The 16,640-nt window shown below is 35.9% G+C and overlaps 4 protein-coding genes across 15 annotated transcripts; 2 read left to right on the top strand and 2 right to left on the bottom strand.

Moving 5' to 3' along the window:
- Nucleotides 1–425: 425 nt before the first annotated feature.
- On the top strand, nt 426–4,557 carry LOC109860796 (28S ribosomal protein S35, mitochondrial). 8 transcript variants are annotated; one of them, XM_020440118.1, is made up of 9 exons: nt 426–714; nt 916–968; nt 1,310–1,318; nt 1,388–2,007; nt 2,112–2,361; nt 2,444–2,515; nt 2,988–3,149; nt 3,214–3,400; nt 3,474–3,951. In XM_020440118.1, the coding sequence occupies exons 1-6, from the start codon at nt 674–676 to the stop codon at nt 2,464–2,466; spliced, it is 996 nt and encodes a 331-aa protein (XP_020295707.1). In that variant the 5' UTR covers nt 426–673; the 3' UTR covers nt 2,467–2,515; nt 2,988–3,149; nt 3,214–3,400; nt 3,474–3,951. The 8 variants fall into 8 exon arrangements, with proteins under 8 accessions (XP_020295707.1, XP_020295709.1, XP_020295708.1 ...); XM_020440120.1 differs by having other exon boundaries at nt 427–714; nt 925–956; XM_020440119.1 differs by having other exon boundaries at nt 427–714; nt 925–968.
- LOC109860795 (kinesin-like protein KIF18A) lies at nt 4,139–7,447 on the bottom strand. 3 transcript variants are annotated; one of them, XM_020440114.1, is made up of 3 exons: nt 7,226–7,447; nt 4,522–7,103; nt 4,139–4,308 (listed from the first exon to the last, which is right to left on the bottom strand). In XM_020440114.1, exons 2-3 carry the CDS (start codon nt 7,080–7,082, stop codon nt 4,269–4,271), a joined length of 2,601 nt encoding a protein of 866 aa, XP_020295703.1. In that variant the 5' UTR covers nt 7,083–7,103; nt 7,226–7,447; the 3' UTR covers nt 4,139–4,268. The 3 variants fall into 3 exon arrangements, with proteins under 3 accessions (XP_020295703.1, XP_020295701.1, XP_020295702.1); XM_020440112.1 differs by having other exon boundaries at nt 4,522–7,114; nt 7,195–7,446; XM_020440113.1 differs by having other exon boundaries at nt 4,522–7,114; nt 7,226–7,446.
- Nucleotides 7,448–9,361: 1,914 nt separating this feature from the next.
- Nucleotides 9,362–12,056, top strand: LOC109860788 (pyruvate dehydrogenase [acetyl-transferring]-phosphatase 1, mitochondrial). Of its 2 annotated transcripts, XM_020440097.1 has the most exons (5): nt 9,362–10,174; nt 10,249–10,390; nt 10,580–10,724; nt 10,887–11,059; nt 11,169–12,056. In XM_020440097.1, exons 1-5 carry the CDS (start codon nt 10,034–10,036, stop codon nt 11,849–11,851), a joined length of 1,284 nt encoding a protein of 427 aa, XP_020295686.1. In that variant the 5' UTR covers nt 9,362–10,033; the 3' UTR covers nt 11,852–12,056. The 2 variants fall into 2 exon arrangements, with proteins under 2 accessions (XP_020295686.1, XP_020295685.1); XM_020440096.1 differs by having other exon boundaries at nt 9,363–10,174; nt 10,580–11,059.
- Nucleotides 12,057–12,625: 569 nt separating this feature from the next.
- LOC109860799 (vacuolar protein sorting-associated protein 4B) lies at nt 12,626–15,439 on the bottom strand. 2 transcript variants are annotated; one of them, XM_020440125.1, is made up of 7 exons: nt 15,257–15,439; nt 14,885–15,149; nt 14,654–14,765; nt 14,113–14,489; nt 13,732–13,999; nt 13,222–13,664; nt 12,626–13,133 (listed from the first exon to the last, which is right to left on the bottom strand). In XM_020440125.1, exons 2-7 carry the CDS (start codon nt 14,903–14,905, stop codon nt 13,032–13,034), a joined length of 1,323 nt encoding a protein of 440 aa, XP_020295714.1. In that variant the 5' UTR covers nt 14,906–15,149; nt 15,257–15,439; the 3' UTR covers nt 12,626–13,031. The 2 variants fall into 2 exon arrangements, with proteins under 2 accessions (XP_020295714.1, XP_020295715.1); XM_020440126.1 differs by having other exon boundaries at nt 14,885–15,023.
- Between the last annotated feature and the right edge of the window lie 1,201 nt (nt 15,440–16,640).

The following is a 16,640-nucleotide window of genomic DNA, read 5'->3' as shown; positions in this document are numbered from 1 at the left end:
TTCACTTCTTTCATTAGTTTCATTAGTTTCATTAGTTCCAATTCCTGTATTTCCTGCATTTCCTGCATTAGTTCGTTCCATCTTGCTTAACTGAACACAGCCCTTCCATTGTACAAAAGGCTTTTCTTCTTTGCTAATAGCTCAGGAGACCTGTTCTAAGTTTATATGTTAGCCGCATGAATTGCACGAAATCCGTTCCGTTATAAAAGCATATAATGCGTGCATGAAGATGAAGAAACGGAACGGCTTCTGCACTTCATGCTCTACATTAAACATTCATGCATTTCATGCGAGAAACGGAACGCACCCTCGGTGACGCGCTGTGTACGGAGGAGTGCACCGTATCGTTCCGCTCTAAGGGAAGGTTTTCTTTGAAATTTCTCTTCTGGGGGTCGATTATGTATCCATGCAATGTAGTGAAAATTACAAAAGTGAGCAAATTTACTAGTTGTTGACTTAATAAGATCATAGATATTTTAGTAAATTTGCTCACTTTTGTAATTTTCACTACACTGCGTGATACAGAATCGACCCTCTGGTTGCTTCTACTACCGCGCGCCGTACTTTTTCGATCTCCGCCAGCGGCCCGAGATTGAAGAAAAACGGCGCGCGATAGTAGGGACAGTCGGAGGAGAAATTTCCGAGAAATACTTCTCCTGGAGCGGAACGACATATGCACTCCTCCGTACATTTAACTTCTACCCACATAGCATCGTTAGTAGCACAAACGTTTCTGCAACGGGTTTTCCAAAACTTAGCAATGTTAAACGTTTCTAAAACATCGTAGTAACGTAGCGGAAACGTCGAAATGTCCGCTTTTTAAGTTTCGGTCCGATTTTGTTGAAACATTGTCCGATAAGTTGCAAAGTTTTTAATGTTTAAATTTTTATAAACATTGTAAAATACATTTTTGAGATCATGCAGATTTTGCCTGCTTAACCATTCTCCAGGAAGAAGTGATTACTTAAGTACTTTAATCGTTATAACTAGAGTTGCAAGATCGAGCAGAGAGCAACGAGAGCATCGAGCGGTGGGGGCACGCACACTAGCCAGAACTGCCGCTGGTGCATGACGTCACGCACACAAACGGCGGTTCTGGCTTGTGTGTGTGTCCCCACCGCTCGATGCTCTCGTTGCTCGATCTTGCAAACTCTGGTTATAACATCAAACCAAACCAATCTTACAATTTCGTACGATTGTTTACAACACAGTAACATGCTATTATTAAAAAGTAAATTAGTAGAAAATAATTTTTGGCATAATGTCCCAAGAGCACTGAAACTTGTTGCAAATTATTCGACAATTGTAGAATCCGAACGTTAGTATCGTTTGTATATATTTCAGTCTGTTAAATTTAAAAGATAAGCATGTATTCTTGCGTTTACAGAGTTTCGAGTGTTGGAGCTTTATCCGCAGAAAAAAGCAGCTAAGCAAGAGCAAAAAAAGAAACGAAAGATCGATGTGCCTCCACCGAGAACGACGCAGATGCCCGTTGATCAGGATTGGGCTTCAGTTTGGCCGGGTACGCGTACTTTTCATCCAGCCTCAGTGCCTCTTCCAGTGCGCCAAGGTTATGTAGAAAAAGGCGCACCACTTAGCAAATATGTCAATGCCGAGCTTATGAAAATACCTAACTTTTTGCATCTCACACCACCGGCAATTCGAAAACATTGCGAAGCATTGAAGCAATTTTGTACCAAATGGCCTATAACTTTGGACACCGAAGAAAAGTGTAGAGAACACTTTCCTCTTGAGATTATCATATCTGATTACTGTTATGCTTCACCTACGATTAGAGATCCACTTGCCAGGATTGTGAGTTTGCAAGTAAAATTATCTTCTCTTCATCTAGACACTCATGCTAAAGACAAGTTGTTAAGATTACTTGGAAATAAGTACAATCCAGAAACCGATATAATAACGATCACAGCTGACAGATGTCCAACTAGGAGGCAAAATTTAGATTATGTACACTATCTTCTTATAGCAGTATATCATGAATCTTGGGTAAGCATTGCGTGCATAACATCTTCAAAAATTGTAAATAGGTCATATTTTGTTTTGTTATATTGCATATAACTTTTACAAACATTGTTGTGACCCTTTTGCAGAGAGTAGAACCCTGGGAAGCAGAAAAGTCTTTGGTAGATATGGAGTACTTTGATTGGGACACCAGCCAGAGTCGTAAGAATCTGGTAACACTGTACAAATGGCCGGAATCACCAACTGATCACGACTATGACGATATACCTAATGTGACAGAATTTAAAATTGCTGTTTCAGATCTTATAAATAACGGCGAGGATCAATACGCGATCAATAAATACAAAGGAGCTGTTAAAACTTTGTTAAACCTTAAGAGTAACAATAAAAATTAAATCTTACGTATTATATAAAAGTTTCTCTGAATTGTTTGATTAATGGTATCTCTTTTTGTTTCTAGTATTTTTTTTATGTTTCTTATGATAAGCAATGAGGGAAGAAGAGAAGCCTATTTAGAGACATCAGTTTGCCCGTGTGTATAATTTTACGCTTATTACTCAACGAAAGTATCCATCAAAATTTAGTTACAATGTCCGCAATCGTGTATGAATACATCACAATTTAAATAATCTTGTAACATTTGGAGCGTACAAATAATCAGGAGTTCACAGTAACATTCAAATAATTTTGTCCAACACATTCGACAAACACGAAACGCGTCGTATATCTTTCAGATATAAAACAGAAATTTCAATAGTATCAGTGTCTATTAAACGAGAATCAACTTATGAGAGTTATTTCAGTTTTGCTCTAAAAAACAATGTGGTGACAATTTTGCGTATCGAAACGCATGCGATATATATAAAGAACATAAAAGTTTATGTATAGTCTTGCAGAGATACAAAGATGTTGAAATATACACTGTTGCTTGTTGCGTTTGACATTATTTTATGTGAAACGCAGATAAAATCGAAAGCGATTACAAAACAAATACCGTCTTGTAGAAATCCGCCTCTGTGTTTCATATCGGATACATCCAAGACAGAATCAAATAGCATATCGTTTCTACCTTATCAAAATTCTCATAATTATGCCAGGCAACGATCGAATCTTCAACGCAGCTACTACAGTGGGTTTGGTTCATCCGCGTCGCCGGCTTATTACGCGTAAGTATTATTTTTTCAAAAAGAACAATTCTTTGTCACAACTAATTACTGACATGTATTTTAGAGCTTTCGATCCTATCAGCGTGTTAGCATCGCTGGCATTTTTGGCATTTTTATTGCAATCATTCGCTTCGCTTTTCGACCGTTCGAGGTCAATTTTACCGACGATAGTCAGCGGCAGACAATTGGCCATAGATGACTCAATGATTCCAGAAATTTCTAAACATGTGTCGCACGCTTTACGAGAATATGTAAGTATTCTATTCCGGATTAAGAATGACAAATTATACAAAAATGACAAAATAATAGCACGCGAACTTTCAGGAAAATCTTAATGAAGACTTAGAGAACAAGTAAAATTGATGAAATAATCGCTTTTCTTTTTATCATTTAAACGCGGTAATACAATTTTTGCCGTTTATCCGCAAGCAAATTTTAATCATTTCCGTATAAATAATTTATTTGTTTAGTAAAAGCACACACAAGTATGTGTGTACATATTATATACACACACATACATTGCATACAAATAGTTTCTCTCAATAGAGTACTTTTTACATAGCAGAGATTCCTACTAAAATTGTTGTTATTGCATATAAAAATTACTTTTAAGTTCGTCAATAGGTTTCCAAACTGTACCATTTAGGTGGAAATATATTGTGGTAACAAATTGCATTCATTAAGATTCATTATTAATATAAATTATGTAATTCGTTAAAATTCATACACACTACGTGCGATCATTATTCTATTTTGTTTTTGCAGTCTTATAGGTAGTTATAACATTATTAAAATACATGAAGTTTGTAGTTATAAAACATTTTTCCTAATATACTCTCTGTGGAGTTGACATATTGTTTGCCCACAATTATATTTATAAAAAAAAAAGAAAATTGTTTTACTTACTACAGTAAAAAGATTTTTTTATCAACTTAAGCATAATCAAGAGTATATCTATTTTTAAAAAATTTGGTAATCTTTTCGTACTATTCAATATTATATATATTTTATTTGGGTTTATTCAATAGACGCTTTTTTAAATTTGTTATTAATTAATGCAATAGAAATTCTTGTTATTTCAAATCTTACATAAAAAAGAATACAAATTTTCCTTTAATATTACCACGGAACACGTGTGGATGGTTTTGCTGGAGTGTGCCTGTAAAGATAGATTTATAATTTATAAAAAATAAAACTATATACAAAAAAAATTATAAATATATAAAATATTTTTTGTGTACATTTGAGATATTTACATATTTGACCAGCGCTTATATAATATTAGCCAGCGCTTAATGTTGCGGTGTGACAATGAGAATATTTTATATTTTTAGATTAAGACTGTACTGGATGTTTTATATAAACAACTTACTTCTTTCCACAAGTTGGTTTGTGATACGGATGTGTCGACATAAGGCCACGTCTTTCTTTATTATGCATTGCCTTAAGTGATAAATTTATTTTTTCTTGCATAATATCATGTTGAGATGAGTGAGATGTCGTGAGATTAGATGTATTAGTCTTTAATTTATTTAAAATAGCAATACTTTTTTCACTCATTTGAACAGGCTTTTGTTTATTCGCGTTTTCTTTGCCTACGCGACTATTGTTATTTTGTACAATAAATTTGTTATTTGCCAGTGATTTTTTTGTTTGCTTCGGTGGTGTACTGCCAGTGTCATTATTTTTATCAGACAATACACGTTTTCTAAACGTTTCCTTCGAAGCAATTTTATCACTTGGAGTTTCTTGCAAGTTTTTCGATTTGTTGTTCGAAATGTTGTCGTCGTGATCATTACTTTCGTCATTTAAGTTAAAAGTTTTGTCGATATTCGCTTCTGAAGTTGCAATAAAAGTAGAATTTAAAACATTCATATTAGAAACGTCACGCTCTTCATTATCTGTTTCTAGCGTGGTCGTAATTATTGGTGCAGAATTATTTAATGGATTGATACTGCCCATGCTTAAGCATGTAAGCAAGCAAAAATCTTCTACAGTACTAATTGAATCCGAATCGGACCATTTGATATTGCGAAAACCTTCAAGCAACTTAACTAGTTCTTTGAATTCTACTTCCATCTTTTCGGTCATTGATCCGTAACCTTTCACGATATTATAGTAATTCTGGAGAGTATTACTCATTAGTTTTGTTATAGTATTTATTGACTGTCTTTCGCATTGCATAAGACTACTAAATTTCTTCAGATGTTGCTGCATTCCGAAAATCCAGCATTTTTCAATCTCAGAAATTTGCAAAGACAATTTATTTTGCAGATTTTCATCGATAGATCCAGATTTCAATTGGGAAGTAGTTACCTCTTGTATTACTGTCTCAGCTGCACACAATTCCTGCCACGTTTCTTCTATTTGTGCCTTCAAATAATCTCTTTGACGTTGGAAATAATCAAGAGATTTGTTAATGCGCAATTTTCCACTAACGTTTTGTTCCTCTTGCAAAACGTCACCAGCTGTTGTTAAATTGTGCAATCTTTCATCTGCATCCTTTTTGTAAAGTATTCTAAAAGCCAGAATCTTATCGGAACTTTCTAGAGCCAATATTTTTTCGATCAATTCTTTTTTCTTATTATATAATCCTGACAGTTTGCAATACACATCCAATATAACTTTATTTTGTTTAATTTCCTGCACTGGCTGTAACGTTCCACTCTCAAGAGCTGCTAGTTTCGACTTCAAGCTCTCTATTTCCTTCTTTTGTTCTTCCACAATCTTGATGTAACCAGCAACATGTGTTTCACAGGATACATTTTTCTTGGCATATGATTTGATTTTCTTTGCACGATTTGCATATCTCAGAGTGTTATATGTGTCTTCATAAGTCATGCTAGAAGGTCCAACATTAGCTATCATAACGGTATAACAATTGCCACCAAGTGAGTCTTTCAGTAGTCTTGTAAGTTTTGAATCTCTGTATGGAATATGCTTTATACCATCTGCTAGATTATTTATACAATTCCCAAGAGCGAGTAAAGATTTATTGATGTTGGCACCTTCTTTAAATCTCACACCTTTACATCCAGTAGCTGAAGCTCTCTCAGATCCCGCTAAATCGATCATAGAGAGTTTTACTCGTTGTACTTGGTTATCTAACTTATTAAGTATTTTGATATACACTTGAAAAACTGCATGACTTCTACTGCTCTCCTTGTTTGCATCTGTCGGATGTTGAGTGCGATTTTTATTACCTTCTGCCAACAATGTCAGTAGCTCTTTAGCACTTTGAATAGCAATTGGTTCTAAACCAGCAACTATGACTCCACATCTACCATCTTCTCTTAAGTGTAATGGGCCTGACTTGTGCAATAAGTCTTGTACATTTTCATTGTATATCTCAAGATATGTCACACCCAAGTTGAACTCTCGGTGTTTACTCTGAGTTTCAATCTCAGAAAAAAGTTCTGCCACTGTTCGATACGTAATACCTGGATCTTCTTTGTTACCTAGCATGGTGTGAGTTTTACCAGCACCTGTAGCGCCATATGCAAACACAGAGCAGTTATAGCCTTCCAAAAGACTACTGATTAAGCTTTTAGTGCTTCCTTCAAACACATCAATGTTGGTGGATGTCCTGTCAAAGATCCTATCAAAAATAAACTGCAGTTGTTTGTTTTGTTTCTTCAGCATATCTCGACCTTTTTGAGCAACATTGTGAAAGAAGAAAGGTGTTGCTTGCTCCTTTGGATCAAATATCAGCATTTTGTCGTCAACGACTTCAATGACAGTCCTACCATTATTTTGCAGCTCATATTCATTGTCGGGACGGACTCTCACAATCACCTTGATCGACATTTCGGGAGAATCTTCAGGTTTCATAGTTGTCTTACTTGTACTTGGCTTGATTAACGTTTTTTCTGCCTCTCTGTTAGCTTTACCAAGCAAGAATGTCTTGCTCGAGTCTTTCTTATTGAACACCATCGTTTCTCACGTAACAATACTCTGCAAAGTATCTGTAATTATTGGTGAAATTTACTAATCTGCAAGTCTCACGAAACACATTATGATTTTATTTCAGTGAAACAAAGTTTACATTTTCACATGATTATATTGCCGTTACTCACGACGCTGACGCATTGCTTGCACAACACTCTTCTTATACCCCGTCAATTACTGATGTACATGATCTTCTTCTTCGACATGCAAAAATATTCCGTCAAAATCTTTCTCGGAAAAAGTAGATCAGAATTGATGCGAGTCCACACAAACACACACGTTTTGACAACGTGACAATCAGTAAACGTCCGTTACTGGCGTTACGCTGAAAGTTTTGAATTTGAACTTTAACGATGACAATCGCGCGCAGTTTTGCAAACCAAATAACCGAACAGGGCCCTAGAGAATCAAACAAAACGCTACTTTCTTCTATTTCCGGTAGACGTCTCTGTATGCAATGGGTGCGTTCAGACAACTCAACAGTTGCATAACAGTTGAGAGATAATCATTTCTGATTGGGTCATACTTTTGGAACCGCGGTAGATTTTGAAGAATAGTTCTATCATAAGTGACGATCTCTCAACCGTGGAGTTGTCTGAACGCACCCAATTACGTATATATACATGTAAAATCCCTATACTTGATTCAAATTGAGAAAAAAACCCACAAGCCCCTTGCACAATGGAAGGAATAGCGATAGCGATAGAAATAACACAGTTTTTAACACAGAATTCCAACTCGTCGGAAATTTTATCGCTATTGCTTATTCCGATTTTCTGATCTGCATTAATACATGTGTAGTTTTGTATGTTAGATTCCGCTGTTCCTACCTTTATTTTTAAATATAAACTCTTTAAAACTTTTGTTATTTCTATCGCTATCGCTATTCCGTCCATTGTGCAAGAGGCTATAGACGTATAATATGAGGTTTGTTTTACCAGAGAGAAACCTGAGAGCGGCCATCCTATTGTAATTTTTTACGACGGTTTCAGCCGCTGGTTTTAGCCGTATTTCCACAAAAGTGGAACTCAAAGGCCGTTCTACATTAAACGCAAGTCGCAGATCTCGTGGAATTGACCAATTGCAGAGTCAAATCAGCCAATCGACTAACGTGATTGATCAGTTCCACGAAATCTGCTTCTTGCGTTTAATATGTCTGTTCGTTTTACCTGAACTGGCCGCTCTAGGTCAGAGTTTATCTTCTTTACTCTACGTTGGAAAAAGAAGGATAAACTCTGACCTAGAGCGGCCAGTTCAGGTAAAACGAACAGACATAATGTAGAACGGTCTTTGAGTTCCACTTTTGTGAAAATACGGCTAAAACCAGCGGTTGAAACCGTCGTAAGAAACTACAATGGCATGGCCGCTCTCAGGTTTCTCTCTGGTCTTACTCTATTATAATCACTGAACTCTATATACACTGGAATGCGCATCTTCGCCTAACAAGCATAGCGAGACGTGGCACAAATTGATCAGCGCCATTTTTGTTTGGCCTGGTATTTTAACAAATCAAAAGTGCGTTCCGCGTCCCGCTACAATAAATCAGAAGCATTCTCCTAGCACGCGTAGAAAGGTGTTACGGTAGTATAAGTATATGTAAAAAACATCTGTAATATTAGCGACTTGAGGTGTTGCGTGCCCGGATGTGGGCAGAGAAGTGAAAAGGAGATTTCATTTTATAGGTAAGGATTTTGGTGTTTGTAGTAATCGATACATCGATACATCGATATTGACTACTATCGAATGTCATTAGCAACCGATACACAATCATTCATTTATTAACAACAAATATTCTCTTGTTCAGTTGTATATCAGGCATTCCAAGTTCATTCATGTAATCATTCACACGTTCAAATAAACCGACTCAAGTTTAATTAAAAAGAATTAATTTAATTTATTCTTTGTGAGTGAACAAACATAACAGTGTTAAATATATCAGTTTCTGTATGTGTTAACAATGTAGAATAAAAATCGTTAGGTTATTTTGCAACATAACATATAATGATATTTTGCAATTAGCGCGCGTGTACTTCGTGCTTTTTTACCATTAAAAAAATAGGTTTTTAAATTGCATTAATACGCAAATTTATTTTTATATTGTATTAACGAGCAGAAGCTCTTTTACACATACTTATAATTAAAATATTATAAATAAATATTTATAATTTTATGTAATTTTATTATTACAAACTCCTGAATAAATTTTTTCTTTTTTGGTACTTTTTTATCTCCGTCATTTATATTGTAGCGGAACACAGAACACGCTTCTGATTTGCTAAAATACCAGGCCAAACAAACATGGCGCTATTCAATTTGTGCCATGAATTTTTCTTGATGCGCATTCCAGTGTATATAGAGTTCAGTGATTATAATACACACGTATACATCTAAACTCCAATGACAAATCTTTCCAATTACGGAGCAACCTAGCCAGCGAATGGCGTATGGACTAACCCTCATGGTCCAAGTGCCATAAGTGCACCAAGCAAGACCATAACCCATGTGACTGGAGATTGCAACTGAAAAGTTGCAGATTAACAATTGATCTCAATGACAATCGTCATTGGCAACAATAGAAATTGATTAATGAGCGAGAGCAATCTCAAAAAACGCATTTACATCAGGAACTATTCTGACGTATAAATTATCTTCTCCATTGAATTATTACCAATATTATGCGTTTGATTTCACATACTCTGTAGCACAAACGCTTTATTGTATTGTTTTAAGTAATATTGGACAAAAAATATATATATCAAAAAAATCTCACAATCACTTACGAAAAGAAAAACGAAAGTCTTGTGTAACATCAAGTTTGCAAATTGCACTACAATTTTATTTTAACGCATCCTTTTATAACTTCTGCAAAGAAAAGTGAAAATGTGTTGGAAAAGCAGAGGAAAAAAAGAATGTTAGTGCGTTAACAAAAAGATGCAATGTTTGAGAATAGGATGGTCTTGCAAAAAGTTAGCTACGACTTCGCTAAAAGTTTCCGACATGTCAGAAAAAGCGAACCTCGAGGCAATAAGACTTTTCGACGACTTTATGCGGCACTACCACGACTCACACCGCAAGAGGTGCACAGTTTTTAATTATGTTTACTTCTTCCTTGTTTAGTGCATGAGTTATATAAAGTTATATTGCATTGTAGGTCACAAGTGTGTTGCAAGCCAATGAATATACCAAAGAATTTTCTAGCACAGGTTCAGTAAAATATTATGATTCAAATCAGTTGGCATCCAATAATCCTATAGAGGACACACGATCAGAAGCTCAGTGTTTGCTTACTAAAGGTATGATAAGAAGTATGTAATTGATTTTTATTAGCTGATAAAGCACAATACAACATTCATGGATACTGCAAGTATATAATTTTAATATCAAGCATTGTATGATATTGCAGATTTTGAATAATCTGATTTCATGTAAATATATATATATATGCTGTGACTAGTTGCATGTTTTAAATTTCTTATTTATAGGTATATTATTGGGAGTTTTTGATGGTCATGGTGGTGGTGCGTGTGCACAAGTAGTATCAAAAAGACTGTTTCACTATATATCAGCATGTTTGTTGCCACCAAAAATACTACAAGAATATTTGACTGCAGTTCAATCTGATAAGAAGTTAGAATTAGTTCAAACCTTCAATGATAAAGTAGAGTTTGTAGCTGAGATCAAAGATCTCTATCAAGCTAGTTTTTTAAATTTCATAAAAGACTTAGTGCAATCAGAGGATACTGGAAAGGAGTTTCAAATGGAAAAAGCTTTAGAAAATGCATTTCTTAGATTGGATAATGACTTATCAAATGAAGCTCTATTGCAACTGAATAGAAAAGATGCTGCAAGAACTCTTGCTGTCGCAATGTCGGGTACAGTGGCTGCTGTGGCACATATAGATGGCCCTCATCTTCACGTTGCTGGTGTTGGTGACTGTAAAGCTGTATTGGGAGTGCTTTCTGGTATATAGATTCTCTTTTGTTCTCTCTCTCTCTCTCATGTAATGTTAGGAATTTACAATTTATTTAAAAAAATCAACATATTAAATAGTAGTCTTGTATTCTCATGTAGAAAATGATGGGTGGTCTGCCAAGATAATGACAGTGGAACACAATGCTGATAATCGTGCAGAAGTAGAGAGAATCTTATTGGAACATCCGCCAAATGAGAGATCGACTGTGATTAAAATGGAGAGATTACTCGGACAATTGGCGCCGCTTCGATCGCTTGGTGATTTTCGGTACAAATGGAGTAAAGACATCATGAAAAGAGTCGTAGTACCATTTCTTGGCGAGACGGCAATTCCTCCAAATTATCACTCACCGCCGTACCTGACGGCCAATCCTGAAGTCAGATATCACAGACTAACACCTAGAGACAAGTTTCTTATAATAGGTAGTGATGGATTGTGGGATCTTATTTCGCCGTTGCAAGCTGTACGCTTGGTAGGTGAACATATGAGCGGCAAAGTTACCCTCAGCCCGCTGAGATTACCTCGTAAGAATATGAAACTGTCAGACATAAATGAGATGTTGCTGCAACGTAAAGAAGGTCTGAAGAAGAAACCTTTAGACAACAACGCGGCAACACATTTGTTAAGGAATGCTCTAGGTGGCACGGAATACGGAATAGATCACGCAAAGTTGTCGCAATTATTGACTCTGCCAACCGAAGTGGTGCGAATATTTCGCGACGACATCACTGTAACAGTCGTGTACATGGATTCGGAATTTCTAAGACACTGTCCTTCCTGAAGCGGTACCTCATGAGACTTATTACTTTTCAATACGGCTGCAAAATTTATCTATTTGTATATCAGTACACAGCTTGTTATTTATTTAATTAACAATAAAAACAATTTACATGTGGAAAACAGAGTCCAAGATATATCAGTAATATATATATATATATATATATACATATATACATGTGTATATATATATGTATATATGTGTATATATATACACACACATATGTAATATTAAATAATACTTATTATATACAGGGTGTCCGACAATTACTTTAACATCTCTCGTAGGCAGGTAGAAGGAGTAAAACTAAATCGAAAAGTCCTGAACCATTTTTTTCTATTACATATAATAAAGGAGTAATTATTGAATAAATCAAGCCAATCGTGAGCCACGCGCCTGGTGTATGTAAGCGCTCCGCGCGGTTCACTGACGTGCGCCTGGCTAAAGGTTGGCGATGATTGGCCTGATTTACTCAACAATTACTCCTTTATTATAAATAATAGAAAAAAACGATTCAGGACTTTTTGACTCAGTTTTACTCCTTTTACCTGCCTAAGAGAGATGTCACACCAATTCTGGGACATCTTGTATATATATACCTCATCAATTTTGGTTAGCGAAAAATTTCTTGAATTATAGCTAGCCATCCAATTCGATTCTGATCCTTTACGAGTAACTGCTGCATTGGAGTCCCGCTCAAATGAAAAATCACTTAGTACACAGGAGCGATTAAAATCATGATCAAAAGTAATCTGATATTTGATACTTTCGGAAATATAACTATAAAATCTAGATTTAATTTGTTAGATATACATATAGGTTATATATACTAGACACCACCAATATAGGCTTCTCCTTTGCCTCACACTTTACAATAAAAAATAATCTACCTCCTGTCTGTGTTCGATAAGTTTAAGAATTCTTTATCTCAAAATATATAATTTATTTTGTGATTTTTGTATACGCACTATTTTCGCTAAGTAAATTAAGCAATAAGCTTACTGATACGAAATCGTATCCAATATTGCATGTTGCGCTTAAAAAAGATGAGAGCTAAAAAGGAGACGAGAAAAGTGAACTCGTTTCCGATTATATTTATACAGATACCGTTGATCGAGTGTTATTGTAAGAGGAGTAAGGCAAGCATGTACAACTAACATATTGGTTGAATTAAAAGAACTTCTCAACCTTCTTGTCCGAAATCTTCTTTAAATTTCTCTAATTTCGTCATATCTTCTTCATTCACTGTAGGACGGGTAGTTGATAGCGATTTCAACATATCTTTCTAAAATGTTAATAGAAAGTTACGCACATTTTGTGAATATATTATACAAATAAAAATAAGATAGAATAAAGTTTTGTCAAAATCTCACCATGGTAACTGGCGGTTCGTACAATTTGTCACCGTCTACTTCCATCCAACTCATTTCGATAGCAGCTGGATCACCAGGGGAACATGGAGTAAGTAAATCGTCAACAATAACAGAAGGATCCTTCGGCGACGGTCCTCTGACACGCTTGAAATGCGTTGCTGTTTGTACTTGTCGAACTGGCTGCATCAAAGCGTCCCGTACGATGATACTTATGTCGGCTCCCGAATAACCTTCAGTGGCCGCCGCTAATTTCTTAAAATCTTCCTCTGTTAAACAATGTGACGTATTACCCAGATGGAGTTTGAACATAACGGCGCGCGCCTGTTCATCGGGCAGAGGAATGTAGATTCTTTTTTCGAATCTTCGTCTGATTGCAGAATCCAAAACCCAAGGTATATTTGTCGCTCCTAACACGAGTATGCCGTCATTATCGGATCCTACGCCTGTCGACATGAGCAAAATCATTAACGTTTTATAAACTATGCGCTCGCTGTAAACGTCCTTTTATACCTTGCATTTGAACAAGAAATTCTGTTTTTATTCTCCTTGCAGATTCTGATTCATTATCAGAACGTGATGAGCACAGTGAATCTATCTCATCAATAAATATAATGCTAGGTTTGTGTTGTCGCGCTAATTCAAACAAATTTTTTACAAGTTTTTCCGACTCTCCTAACCATTTGCTCACTAAATCCGATGACGATACAGAAAAGAAGGTAGAATTATTAGCTTCTGTTGCCACTGCCTTTGCCAAGTAGGATTTACCAGTACCTGGTGGCTAAAACCAATATAAGTCAAGTTTATTACAATACAAATATAAGTAAAAACATTGATTTTTTTATTTAACACCTATAAATTACAAATAATGTTTTTTAAGTTTAGACTGCTTACCCCAAATAATAGAATACCTTTCCAAGGTATTCGTTTACCAGTAAAGAGATGAGGGAAACGAATCGGTAGAATAACAGCTTCTTTTAAAGCTTCTTTAGCTCCATCAAGACCAGCTACATCACTCCATTTAACATCTGGTTTTTCAATGATTATAGCACCTTCCAACTTACTTTGCAATTTTTTCTTTTCGGGGTCACTGTCAGTGTCACTATCACCACTGTCACTCTTCTTATCTTCATTCTTGGAATTATCTTCTCCAGCTTTGACTGGCTTTTTCTTACTTTTCTTCAGATAAGCTTTCAATTTTTCTGCTCTTTCTAAATACTGCAAACATTTTGCTCTTATACTTTCTTTAGCTCTATCTCCATGGGTTTCATCTAAAATTATCAACACAATATATTAATTTTACATTAATTTTCTAACAAATATACAAATAATTTTATCTGTAAATGACAGAATAAATGTCATTTTACACACATAGTCTTATACATTGGAACATTTATTACATGATACTAAATAGTAGTACTTTTAAAATACATACATTTTATTGAATGCAGGAAATATTCAACAGCATGTTCATATAACCTAAGGGCTTCTTCATAGTTTTTATTGCGATCTTCCTCTGTAGCTTTTGTTACAAGGTCTATGGCTTTCTGAAAACAAAAATTGTGTCAATTATTCTGTTTAAATTTATCACATTTTTTTCAAATGTCAACACACTTTTATTTCACTGATAAAACATACAAACAATCTGTAAATTCTGCAAACTTGCCTGCAGTATTCCCGAAGCCATGATAACTTCTTGTCAATATGCTGCAAGAAGTCACAGTACAAGCTGTTCAGGCCTGTGGAGGAGCAGTAACGAACTAGTCAGTTAAAGTAACCTTCAAGATCAAACGTTGCGACGTCACCTATACGAATGATATCACACACTATTCTGTTATCATAATCATCATCATCGATACAACTTGGATGAAATTGTCGAGAACATTGTGGCGAGAATATCTCGACCACGATTGTTTTTGTTAAAATTATCTCTGTAAAATTCAACGAGAAACGTTGGTCTTCTCTGATTGGATTTCCTGGTTACGTTGTAATACAATCAGTTTAGCGACAAGCAAAGCTTTGAGACAAAAAAACGTACCAAAATATTTACGATGACACACCGGGACAACGTAGTGATTTTTGCAATTGCATTAACTCAACTTGAGCGAGTGTCTATTGTGTGGAACACGCGATTCTCTTTTCAGAATAATATTATCGTGAAATATTCAGAATGCTCAAACAACTTGACGAATTCGTCACCATCTTTCTTCTATCTTTTGGGCGCGTTCGAAGATTTCCTTTAGAAATCAATGCGTTGTATCCTGCTTTACATTGGCTACAGAGCGCGAGACAGTAGGTTCCTTTGAAAATAATAAACGAATGAAAACGCAAAAGATGACCGAGTTTTGCAATAGAATTGACCAGTCGCATTAGTCGGTTAGTAGAATCGACCAATCACTGTCGACACTAATTGGTCGATCACCAAACTTAATCAGAAATAGTGAGAAAACCGAAATCTCAAACTCGTATGTAGATTTGATTGTAGTCAAATCTTGACAAAATTATAGCCATTCAATGTATTTTTATACGAAACGGAAGGTTTGAGAAATTGAAAGTGTTGTTTGACTTTCTGAGCCGAGAAATTAATTGTTAAAATTGAAGAGTTTTTAGGTTAGAATGTCTCATAGACCTTTTCTACAATACAGTCGTAAGCCCTAAGTCGTAAGAAATTGACCAATCACAGATAAATCACAGAAGAATAATCGATTGTGATTGGTCAATTTCTTACGACTTACAGCCATAGAGCTTATACTCATGGAGAGGCCCTGCCTATATGCTAACCATAAAGAAGGCTCCGCCGGGAGGATCGACAAAGAGAGATATATTTCGATATATTTTGTCTCAACTGTGGCTCCCCCACTCCGTGTTCTCTGTTATTTTCTTCTATAAGAAGTGGCCACAGTTGAAACAGAAAAATATATCTCTCTTTGTCGATCCTCCTTGCGGTCGCAGGACCTCTCCATGACTATAAGCTCTATGCTTATAGCTTACGACAGTATTAGGCAATTTTTGGCGATTGTATGGTACATATACCAAAATGTACCAAACTATAGTTCGAGTGACTTCAAATTATAGTTTGGTACACTTTGGTATATGTAACATACGATTGCTAAAAATTGTCTATTGTAGAACAGGCCATAGCAATACTAGACGATACGAGATCAGTGATGAAAAATCGAGTCCGCTGCAACGAGAGTATCAAAGTGGTGGGGGCACGCACCAAGCGAAAACCGCCGTCCACAGTTGCAAACTCGAGCCGGCTAGCACCGAAAGCACCGAGGTGTTGGGAGCCACTGGGAACACGCACACAAGCGAAAACCGCCGTCCGTGTGCGTGGAACATACACACGGACGGCGGTTCTCGCTTGTGTGCGTGTTCCCAGTGGCTCCCAACACCTCGGTGCTCTCGGTGCTAGCCGGCTC

This window comes from Pseudomyrmex gracilis, unplaced genomic scaffold (assembly GCF_002006095.1).
Source record: "Pseudomyrmex gracilis isolate BER0280 unplaced genomic scaffold, ASM200609v1 scaffold_469, whole genome shotgun sequence".
Lineage (NCBI taxonomy): Eukaryota > Metazoa > Arthropoda > Insecta > Hymenoptera > Formicidae > Pseudomyrmex > Pseudomyrmex gracilis.
This window is presented reverse-complemented; position numbering and strand designations above follow the sequence as displayed.

Bases quoted from the DNA above. Each gene is read 5' to 3' on its own strand.
- LOC109860796 (XM_020440116.1), top strand. From the start codon at position 1,216: ATGCTATTATTAAAAAGTAAATTAGTAGAAAATAATTTTTGGCATAAT. The intron at 2,008-2,111 runs GTAAGCATTGCG...ACCCTTTTGCAG, and splicing joins CAGTATATCATGAATCTTGG to AGAGTAGAACCCTGGGAAGC. The intron at 2,362-2,443 runs GTAACAATAAAA...TTTTGTTTCTAG, and splicing joins AACTTTGTTAAACCTTAAGA to TATTTTTTTTATGTTTCTTA.
- LOC109860799 (XM_020440125.1), bottom strand. From the start codon at position 14,905: ATGGCTTCGGGAATACTGCAG. The intron at 13,665-13,731 runs GTATAAAAGGAC...TCATGTCGACAG, and splicing joins ATTTCTTGTTCAAATGCAAG to GCGTAGGATCCGATAATGAC. The intron at 13,134-13,221 runs GTGAGATTTTGA...TTAACATTTTAG, and splicing joins ACGAACCGCCAGTTACCATG to AAAGATATGTTGAAATCGCT.
- LOC109860788 (XM_020440096.1), top strand. From the start codon at position 10,034: ATGTTTGAGAATAGGATGGTCTTGCAAAAAGTTAGCTACGACTTCGCT. The intron at 10,175-10,248 runs GTGCACAGTTTT...ATTGCATTGTAG, and splicing joins CACGACTCACACCGCAAGAG to GTCACAAGTGTGTTGCAAGC. The intron at 11,060-11,168 runs GTATATAGATTC...ATTCTCATGTAG, and splicing joins TGTATTGGGAGTGCTTTCTG to AAAATGATGGGTGGTCTGCC.
- LOC109860795 (XM_020440114.1), bottom strand. From the start codon at position 7,082: ATGGTGTTCAATAAGAAAGACTCGAGCAAGACATTCTTGCTTGGTAAA. The intron at 4,309-4,521 runs GTAAGTTGTTTA...CTATCTTTACAG, and splicing joins AAACCAACTTGTGGAAAGAA to GCACACTCCAGCAAAACCAT.